This window comes from Arctopsyche grandis, chromosome 7, assembly GCF_051622035.1.
Source record: "Arctopsyche grandis isolate Sample6627 chromosome 7, ASM5162203v2, whole genome shotgun sequence".
In the NCBI taxonomy this organism is placed as follows: domain Eukaryota; kingdom Metazoa; phylum Arthropoda; class Insecta; order Trichoptera; family Hydropsychidae; genus Arctopsyche; species Arctopsyche grandis.
The window spans coordinates 2,360,288-2,370,924 of record NC_135361.1 but is presented as its reverse complement, the minus strand read 5'-3'; the positions used below and the strand labels follow the sequence as shown (position 1 = coordinate 2,370,924).

Below are 10,637 nucleotides of genomic sequence, written 5' to 3'. Positions count from 1 at the left end.
TCCTTTTATAGTGTTTCTGGAATCGCCTGACCGATGGTGGTGGTTTGTTGATGCGTAAGAAAGGAATGCACTTTTGTCGAGGCGTAGAATTTTCTGGAACGCTTGATGGAAGTGGTTATTGATGCGTACGAGCATTTAGTTGTTGATGCGTACAAGAGGAATTTGCTTTCGTCGAGGCGTAGTATTTTCTGGAATGCTTGATGGAAGTGGTCGTACGAGCATTTAGTTGTTGATGCGTACAAGAGGAATTTGCTTTCGTCGAGGCGTAGTATTTTCTGGAATGCTTGATGCTGTTCCGCTCGATGTATTTTGTTGTTGCGGAATATTCTCGAAGGTTTCGATGACGATGACGACGACGAGATTCCTACAATATTATAACAAAGGGTTCGATGATTAGATCCCAAATGTGAATCGCTACCAGGATAACAAAAATCGCGCGTGCGGATCTCCTGTTGCACGAAAGTTTGTTGCACAGAAATGCATTTTTTTCTTAATTATTACCATAACAAAGTGAGCGGAAATTAAATCAAGAAAAGTTCAAATTTTTTATTGAATTAACATACGGATAGAACGATAGTCAAAAAATAAAAATTATAAATTAAAAAAAAAGATTGATTGTCCTCCAACGTATTATCGCGCACACGACAATCGTTTCTACGAAAATCGTGAATACAGAATATCTGGCAGTCGAGAGTTCGCGTGGATGAAATTTGTGGGTGTCAGATATTCCGTGATCGAGATTTTAGTGAGGTGTGCGAGATCGCTACGTGCGGAATAATCACCGAATTGTCGAAATACACGCATAAAACACAAACATGTATTGCACAAATAATTAAATGAAAAACAAAATCATTGGATAGAAAATTAATAAAGTAAAAAAATAAATCGAAAATTAAAGTATAGGTCGGGTGGTAGATTTCTACCATTTCCCGGCCTATGGAAACTCAATTGAGTTTTGAAGAGAATCTTTATTGCTCAATTAATACATGTGTGTTTGTATGTACGGGGAAATAGGTAGTTGCTTCGGAGGAGTGAACAGGTTGAGCTCCCGAAGCTCACTGGCATCTGGGGATGATGTGATAGTTTATATATTCGTTGATTGTGCAAGGCGTAGCTTGGCTGGTGAGATCATATTCTGGAAGACTCCTACGGGTCAAGATTATCCTTTGTGTGCTGTGCCTTAAGCTTTGGTTGGTGCGTAGCTATGTAGTGAGATCATTGTCTCCGGGGATTTCCGTATACTCGTGATTGCGTATTTGGAGCGAGTTGATGATGTCTTCGCCCTAGTTCAACCTTGACCGAAGGTATTTCGGTCAAGGTTTTGATTTTATGTGTTTGTACAGGACGCAATAATGTCACTGTACAGCTTGAGTTCGACGGGGAAATAGGTGAAATTATCGACCTCAATTCGGTATAGTACAAGTTGTGCTATATTCCTACAAAAGCATTGTAAAACTATTAATTATGAAAGCCAAAAATCTGTAAAAATTGCTTTAAATGCTCATAAACGAGAAAAAACCAACGAAAGTCATATTCGAAATCAGTGGCTCAAAAGTTTGAGTAGTACTAAGTAGTAAAGATTGATCAGTCTCCACTCCGGTAATTAAAAAACGTGGCTTTTTGTTGCTCAGAGTTATTAAACATTTTTTATTCAAATAATATAAAAGATTTTATATGTTTATAAAAACAAGTTTAGAGGAGCTCAATTTTAAATTTTTGCAACAGGCCCTACATGCTACACTGTTGATAAATGTAACACTGCGCTGGACCAACTCTGTGACAAAAAGATGCGTAAGAAGATCTGCGCCTTCACGTTTTGAGCCTAATCAACCTACGTAGATAAGCAATAAGTAAAATGGTCGATCAATAAAATTAGCCAGGTAGGTAAGTAGCCTGTATAAAAAAATTATGGATATGTTCAGTTTAAGCGATTATGTATTTATTAAAATTATATTATACATGTGCATAATAAATAAATAAAAAGATTAGCTCGACATTGGTATCATTAATATTGATACTTGTCAAAATTTTGTTTCGCAATTTCAGGATTGAATTGTGAATTATATTTTTGTTTTACAACACGAGTCATAGGTGATGTAGAAGCGTTTGATTTATTTGGAATTGGTTTTCCAGTAACTCGTGCTATTAATGCATCGGCTCTGTCTTTTTCTTCTTGTTCCCTTTTTAGTCGCTCTCGGCGAAGTATTTCTAATTTACTCTGTTTTTCTTCTTCACTCACTTCAACGCTGATGGACTCCCTCTGTTTCCTCTTTTTTTTGTGTTTCTTTTCCTTTTTATGTTTAAGTTTTTTTTTCATCTCTTTCTTGCTTCTTTTGGGTAATACAGAACTATATTCTACTGGATCTACATGTAGCTTTCTTTTAAGAGACTTTGTCTCGTCTATGTGTTTGCTGTGACTTGCAATTTCTTTCTTTTCATCTTTTTTTAAATGAAAATTGATTATATTCAACGGATCGTGAGCCGTTTTCCATTTTGTTTGTAGTTCCTCGTAAATTTCTTTGGGCTTAACATTGCCTTCGATATCTTTAATAATGAGTCGGTCATATGTATTTTTGACATGTTCAGGTCTCGATTTTCCCGTTAGCCTTTCGGGAAGAACATCATACCAATTTCTTTTTCCGAGAGCTTCGTTTGTATCTTGACCCAAATAGGTTAAATATCCTATTTGTTTTTCATATTTTTCTTTTTCTTCTTTTATTTCATGTTCATGGTCTTTATTGGGTTTTGAATGTTCATTTTTACCATCTTCAACTTCCGAAAAAAAGTTTATGTGATTCTTCTGATTTAATCGTTCTGATATTTCTTGCTCGGTATTTAGTGTGTTGTCTTCATCGATTGATTGTTTCACCGGGACGATTTGGTTTTCATTTGAAAATTCTTCAGTAGTATTTTCGCGATTTTTTTTTCTTAAAAAATTAAGTCTGGCTTCTTGTTCAGCTTTATGAACACGAGCCAATTTGTCCTTTTCTTCCTCTGCTGCTTTTGCTTCATCGCGTCTCACTCTGGCAATATTGTCTTTGGTGCGAACATGCCATCTGGAAGAAAATAACAGGCATATTGTCTTATTCAGTACCAAATATCATTCTCAATATTTCTAATTAAACCTATAAATTACTATGTATATATTTAGGGTTTGAATCTGTTAATCAACAAATTATGTAATTTTACATCGTCATACTAATTTTATAAAACCAAAACTAACATTCACATTCAAGGAAAAACAGAACCTGCTTTATCGGCTTTTATATTGCATCACTTTCATCGAGCTTTTTTGATCATATTTTTAGTTATGGATTTAATAAATTCAAACAGGTGAATCTGGAATATGTAGTTCTATATAAACGTTAATATGTAAACATTGTTTTTGACCAACATCGGATTTACATGAAGTTTACAAGTTGGGGTAACGATATGTCATTTTAATATATATATATATATATATATATATATATATATATATATATATATATATAATATATTATTGAATGTATAAAGAGTAAATAACCTTTTTTTCGGTAAAATATTCATTTTGTACGAAAATACAATTCAACATCCAGCGACCGATTGACAGCCAAGATGACGTTTTAATTTGGCCCCGAAACGTTTAAAATTGACCAAGTCAATGTCAAAGAAAATTTACACTCGGCTAATTAAAAACATTTACGGCATCGTGTTAATTGATTTAAAAATAGCTACAATCTTAATTATAAATGCTGCGACCTCTTCAGTCGCTTACAATACTCTAACGGAACTGAAACTATATACTATCGCACTAAAAATGATTTTTCGTTCTCATGTAAGTAAACCTAGGCTAATGTTATTATTTTCAAAAAAAAAAATGCTAATAGATGTCTACAATTCACATTCATACTGACGATATAATTTTTGATTTCTTATTTGATAAAGCCGTTTTTTTTCAGGTTTTTAGTATTTTCCTTTTAATCATGTTTGAATACATTATTTTCGCCCATGGTGAGGACGACACAGCTATAAAGAGTGAACCTCACTCCTTTTTTGATGAAATAGATAGTGCAAATACAAAATTTAAGGCAAATTATTATGATTATGAGGGGGAAATTTTGGACGTAGATATTATCAAAAAACCTATGTCTATCAAGATTAAGAAGTGGTCAACGCAATCACCAAATTCTGATTCTATAAAATCTCAAATTGAAAATCGCTATGCAGTGCAGGAATTTTTCGAAGACGACATGAATGTCGCAGAGAGTAATGTAATCTTCAAACCACTATTTCGTTTTCGATCTCAGGTTGGGCAACGACGTAAAGTATATAATACAAACTATTAATTACATCAGGAATGTCCAAAGCGTGCTCCGGTTGCGAAGCTTGCCACTCGTAAATTTTGATTTTTGCTCGCGAAAAAAAAAAACAATAATTTCAATCAAACGCGTATAAGAACGTGATAATCTCAGTATATTTAATTTTATTTAGTATTTAGTGAAAGAAAAACAGTCCTTGAAAGATTATCTTCAACATTTTAATATTTTCTATTGCATGAATATTTTCTTATTTATAAAAAAAAAATATTTTTGATCTCACTTACAGTGCATTTTAAAATAGTAATCTGATTTCAAAAACATGTTACCTACGAAATCAAATTACTAAAGTATGTACATACTTGAAGCTTTTGACCAAGATTGCTTGTATACAAAGAAAAGAGAAATTCAAAAAAAAGCTTTCTCCTTTTAAAAATATTTTTGGTTGCGCTACATTTCTCTCATTTAAAGTATATATTATTCAATTTATAAAAAAAAATCAACCAGAGTATGGTCATCTCATCGAAATTATATAATGACTTGTATACTGATTCAATAAAAACATTTATAATCTTTGATTTTTCTTTATTATGACTTAATTTTTACAAAATTGTGCCTCTAGTAATTTAATATACATATGTACAATATACAATTATATTCTTAGACTTCGGAAGGGGAGGGAGGGAGGGATAGAGAAATGTATATTATTACATTTCTCTGAGGGAGGGCATTTGACCCCCACGCCCCAGATCTGACCAGGCCAGGAACATGCATGTCATTTGATGAAATATTATGAATCTTAATCAAATAAATTATCCGTTAATAAAATTTTAGGGCAGCAGAGACTGCAACAAAGATGTCGATCAAAAGCTTCTAATAAAATGGTGTTATAAAATCCAACTTTTGTCCTCCTCCCGAGGAAAGCTGAAATGACATCCCGCGTGAATGACAGAAATGCGAGAAAAGACAGTCAGCTGTATGAGCTGGCAGGAAAAAAGCTGGAGACCCGGTCACGAGTTCCTTCCTCTACATAGACGGCTTCTGGCTGTTTCGTAAAGAGGGCGGGACCTCCAGGAACTTACAGCTACTACTAGGCTCAATCGCTGGTAGATCGCTCGGCTCTCGGGGTGCAGGGAGACATACACGACTGTCTCTCGAAGGTCTGGTGACAAGAGAAGCGTCTGGGACGGGAGATCTGAGCTCAACCTTTTCCGAATAAAGTCCGATGGCAAGAGAGCGCTTCTCTCCTTGCGTGCGCCCAGGAAGCTACGTCCAGAGAGTGGGAGTAGCAGGATGCCAACCTAACCATTGGCATTATTGCCAATTGAAGGGACGATGAGGAAGACGTAGTGTTACAAAATACATTTTTAATAACAATAGAACTAGTTTCAAGTATCTAATATTTGTTAACAATCAACAAATACAGACGAGCGGAATTCGAGAGGAAAATGGGTAGGTAGCCACTTAAGTCGAGAGCACTCGAGTTAAATGACAGATTCTAAAAACCTAGAAAAAAATAAAAATAAATTTTAATTAACTAAAATAATATTTTCTGTCAAACTTAGATGATATATAATTTGACACAATTTGATATAAATATATGATATGTATAAGCGATGTAGGTTTTTGATTGAAAATAGCAAAGTGTATGTGGGTTTTTTTGACAGCTGGGGTGGCGCGACAGTTGGCAGCAGCGTTCGAGTAAATTGGAGTGGAGTTGAGTGTGAAGGAGGTGTGAAGGAAGTGCAAAGGAAGTGGAATATTTGCGAAGATGTCGGGCGGGCAAGTGGCGGTTTCGTCCCGAGCGTACGCCAAGCTGACTCTTCACGCGGCCAAATATCCCCAGAGCGGGGTTTGCGGTCTTCTGCTGGGGGTCGCCAACGCTTCACCGACAGCCGTCACCGACGCCATCCCTCTCTTCCATCAGTGTCTTCACGTCACTCCCATGGCGGAAGTGGCCCTCGCGCAGGTCTGCATTCTCTGTATTCTCTGCATTCTCTGCCCCGCACTTTGCTCTTTGCCCACTGACCTTCTCTCCGTTTGCAGATCGATGCGTTGGCGCAGTCCGCCGGCTTGGCCATCGTCGGATACTATGCGGCCTGCGAGAATTTCAAAGACAATTCCATAGAAAAAGCACCGGGCTTAAGAATTGCCGAAAAGATTGCAGAAATCTATCCGTCTGCGCTTTTTATCATTGTGAGTCTCAGTCATTACTCCCCACTACACTAATTTTTACCGATGCCCTGTATTTATACAACTGTCTGTTTCAACTCTGTATTTCAGCTGGACAATAGAAAGTTTTCGATGGAAGTAGAAACGCACGCTTTGAAAGTAGCTCAGTTTCAGGAGGGAAAATGGAAGATGAAAGATCCCACTAATGTAATAGTTGGCAAGTTCATCATTTTTTCACACTTGTATATGTAAGCATGTGTCTTTAAGTTTATCGTTGTTCAATACGTCGATTTCGTTTTTAGATTCGAGCACGATGGAGTGTGTCATGAGACTATTGAAGAGTGCGGCATATAAAACGCTGGTGGATTACGATAATCATTTGGACGACATCTCTTTGGATTGGGCAAATAATAGCATAAATGCTCAGATTGATCAACTCATGCCTATGTTTACATAGCGAATGAATAATAAATTAAATATATTATTATATATATAATTATTAATAGCATTTGTTCCCGTGATGGAAATAATTATATTATTTAATACTATTTGTAGTCAGAATTTAATTTAATACTATTTGTAGTAATATATGTAGTAGCTACACTACTGCAGTAATTTGTTTTAATTTATATATTTTGTATTATATATACATACATATAAAAAAAAGTTGTTCTTTTCACCATATAATTGTTTATTCGATTAATCAAAAGAAAAAAGGAAATCATAAATATAATTTTTATTATGTACATGTAGGGAAAATTTAAAACACAAATATGTATAAAATAAAATGTATGGTATTAATAATAAACTTTGTATGTATATAAAAGAACATTTATTTGTAAAATGCACACGATTTGTGAATGACATAAAAATAAAATAAAAATGGATGATTAACATAAAAAAAAGAGCATTTTACAAATTGATCTACTTAAATATTAAGTCTCAATAACATCGCAGTTACTTCAAATGTCTTTTATAATATAAAAATTTACAATTTAACAACACTTGTGAATCTCATGGTCTCACTCATCTCTTTCTCTTTCTCCCTATTCACTTTAAAACGATAATTAACACTGGAACCGTTATCGACAGCTCACGAGAAATATTTTTGCAGCAATTTGCATCACGAGATTGAAAATAAATATGTTTCGGATTTAAAAGAATTTTTATTTGAAGTAAGGTCATCACATCATAGATGCGATAACCGCTTGCTCACAGTCTTTACTTGCAAGTTATATATCACTTTGATAAGTCTTCACTTAATCAGCTTTTTTTGACTTTTTTTGTTTAGGAGACACAGGCTTCGGAACCTTGGGAGATTTTTCTGAAAAATAAAAAAAATTAGGTTGAAAGCACTGACAAAAAAATGAAAGACAATTTTTTTTAATGTTTAAATTAACTTACTGATTTTCGAGAGCAACTCTTTCGGTAACCATTCATAGTCTACATTGGAATTGGTCGTGCCGGTCTCGATTTGGCGGGACGACGGTCTCGGAGATCGCTTACGGGCTAACGTTGCCAGAGCTTGCTGACCTGCGACTAACCCTAAAACTAGTCCGGCACCCAAAAACACGTACAGGAAGAACGTTTCTCCGTCTAAACCTTCGTTCACTTCTGTCACAGAAATCGTCTGGTTGTACACGGCCTCCTGAAAGATGAACGTGAAAGATATCGTCAGTACGTATAACGACTCGAAAACGTCGCGTCTAAACACAAAAATAGAATACATACCGAAAAACTACTTCCACTAGCGTCTCGGTAGTTCAAATTAATACTGAGACCGAACGGTCTTCCGGCGAAAGCTTCCGATGGCATGAAAGAATACGACAACGTCGCTTGATGGGTGGGTTTAACTTCCACATTGTAAGCTATGGCCGAGAAATTTTGGATGTAAAATGTGAAGTCCATGGGGTAACGGAAGGACGCTTCCAACGTTTCCAAGGTGAACTCTTCTTTGCCGTTGTTAGAAAATCCAACTAAAAATTCGACAATTTTTCCTGCGGGCAATTCTGAAACGAGAACGGTAAACGTAAGTAAACTTAAAACGACGCATTCGAAACAAACGGTCAGACGAAAGATCGCTCTGGTTTAAAATTGTCACGTTATTGAACATTATAATTGCAATCTAGTGCAAACTTAGTTTCCCATTTATGAACAATTTCCGCCGATCATTTTTTCATATAACGACACTCACCAAGTTGGGAATCCGAGGACGAGGTTACGGGTTTCGTAAATAGGATAGTGACGTCGGCATCGGGTGACGGTTTTATCAGTCCGTCGTCCTCACCGGAGAGATCTTCACCAGCGCCGACCGTGTCTTCACCTTCGACGTCGACAACTTCATCTTCTAGTTCATCTTCTTCAGCGTGTGCGAATAATTTACTATTTCCTATACAAAGAGAGAAAAACAATTTATTTAAAATCGGTACAATATTTTGTAGATGAATTTTTTTCAAGATTCCTATTAGAATTTTCAGCACTAACGGATTAAATTGCTCAAAAAAGAAACAACAGATACACACGATCAATCGCAATGAGAATTTTAGCCTCAATTGCGTGTCTATTTTTTGAAAATTCAAGATAAGATTCCAAAATTGAAAAAAAATCTGGCGAGATTCTCTCATGAGAGCACGGACGCCAAAAGAGTATCCCCCTGAATTGATTAAATTTAAAAAATATTCTTAATTTCCCATTTATCAACCATCTGCTTGTTTTTGATACAAGAGTTGAAAGAGTAGAAAGCTGTGAATCGCGTTCGAGTAGATGAAAGAAAGTATGAATGAAAATAGGTCAGGCAGCAGGAACACGAGTGAAAGCGGTTGGAAGTGAGGAGTACCTTGCGAGATGGTGAGCAGCAGAGCGGGCAAAACCAACAGGCAGAGCAGAAGACCGGAAGACAAAGCAGGCTTCATGGCGGCGAACGGGAAGCTGGTCGAGTGTGTGTGGTTTGGTTTGGTTTGGTTTGGTGTGGTGTGGTGTGGTGTGATGTGACGTTCGTGACGACACTGAAACGAAACGGACGAGACGACACGACACGACACGACACGACACGACACGACAAGCACCGCTCGGCGAGTGAAGTCGGCGAACGAATCGACACTCGACAGCCACGCCGCGACTCGACAGCGCTACGTGGAACACCTGCACCCACTGCTACCACTCCTCACCACACCACACCACACCACACCACACTACACTGCGCGCTGCTTGTCTTCGGTATCTCGGGATTCTAATTTCAATGCGTCCAACTACAAGTCCTATTCGAGTATCAAAAGCAAAATTCGCTAAATATAACAGACAGCACACGGGCACTATCTCATGTATTACTACTATCGTATATTTTGCACATTCACTCTATTTCCGGTTGTCCATTAGCTTATACCTTCATTTCGTTATAAAAATTATGATTATAAAAAAGCCTAGTAAATATCCAAAATTAGAATAGTCAAAATAAAACATTGAAAAATTCTTCTCTTCTGGCACAGTTCGAGCGCTGATAGAAAAATTTGAATGAATATAAATTTTCAGTTCGATATGTTCAGTAGCGTCGAAAAACACCGTATGGTAATGTAAGACAGGGAAGGTACGTTGACCGTATCCCGGTCTAACGAAACACGTGTTGTGTAGTTTGAAAGAGGATCGTTTATTTTTGTACAATGTTATTGTATGTACGAAGAGGTTTCTTCGGAGATGTGATCTAGTTGAACTCTAGAGGCTCACTCTGCCGGTGGAGGTTGCTGCGTTGCTTTATAAACGTTTTGGGTTGAAGTGTGTCGTGTGCACATCTTTTGTTATTGGTACTCGCGCTGCCCTAGTTATGCTGCGAGCGTGGTTTTATGGGTTCATACGCCTGGACGTAGTTCGTGGTTTTTATGGGTTCAGTGTGTTCTTCCTTTGTTTCCCAGATACGTGTATAGAAACACGTGTCGACCTTTTGACGAGGCGAGCGTGTGCCATGCGTTAATGACTTTCCTGGATATGTGTCGCAGTGACCTGATGAGATCATTTCAGTTGTACTATATGCCTACAGTAACTTATTTAACTTCCAAGTATAAGAGGAAACGGTTTATACAAATTTGATAACATATATTTTCGCGGTGTCAATATATTGATTTACCGTCAATCGGTGCTATATATAATGTATGTATAAGGTAACCATTCGTACTT

At 36.7% G+C, this 10,637-nt stretch overlaps 3 protein-coding genes across 3 annotated transcripts; 1 reads left to right on the top strand and 2 right to left on the bottom strand.

Moving 5' to 3' along the window:
- Positions 1–1,914: 1,914 nt before the first annotated feature.
- LOC143914196 (leukocyte receptor cluster member 1 homolog) lies at positions 1,915–3,645 on the bottom strand. The gene is made up of 2 exons (XM_077434308.1): positions 3,527–3,645; positions 1,915–3,056 (listed from the first exon to the last, which is right to left on the bottom strand). The coding sequence occupies exons 1-2, from the start codon at positions 3,547–3,549 to the stop codon at positions 2,006–2,008; spliced, it is 1,074 nt and encodes a 357-aa protein (XP_077290434.1). The 5' UTR covers positions 3,550–3,645; the 3' UTR covers positions 1,915–2,005.
- A 2,352-nt stretch (positions 3,646–5,997) lies between these two features.
- Positions 5,998–7,362, top strand: EMC8-9 (ER membrane protein complex subunit 8/9). Its single transcript, XM_077435035.1, has 4 exons — positions 5,998–6,267; positions 6,345–6,494; positions 6,582–6,687; positions 6,773–7,362. Exons 1-4 carry the CDS (start codon positions 6,070–6,072, stop codon positions 6,925–6,927), a joined length of 609 nt encoding a protein of 202 aa, XP_077291161.1. The 5' UTR covers positions 5,998–6,069; the 3' UTR covers positions 6,928–7,362.
- Positions 7,148–10,193, bottom strand: l(1)G0320 (signal sequence receptor subunit 1 l(1)G0320). Its single transcript, XM_077435034.1, has 5 exons — positions 9,307–10,193; positions 8,665–8,859; positions 8,202–8,479; positions 7,875–8,118; positions 7,148–7,794 (listed from the first exon to the last, which is right to left on the bottom strand). Exons 1-5 carry the CDS (start codon positions 9,380–9,382, stop codon positions 7,730–7,732), a joined length of 858 nt encoding a protein of 285 aa, XP_077291160.1. The 5' UTR covers positions 9,383–10,193; the 3' UTR covers positions 7,148–7,729.
- Positions 10,194–10,637: the final 444 nt, after the last annotated feature.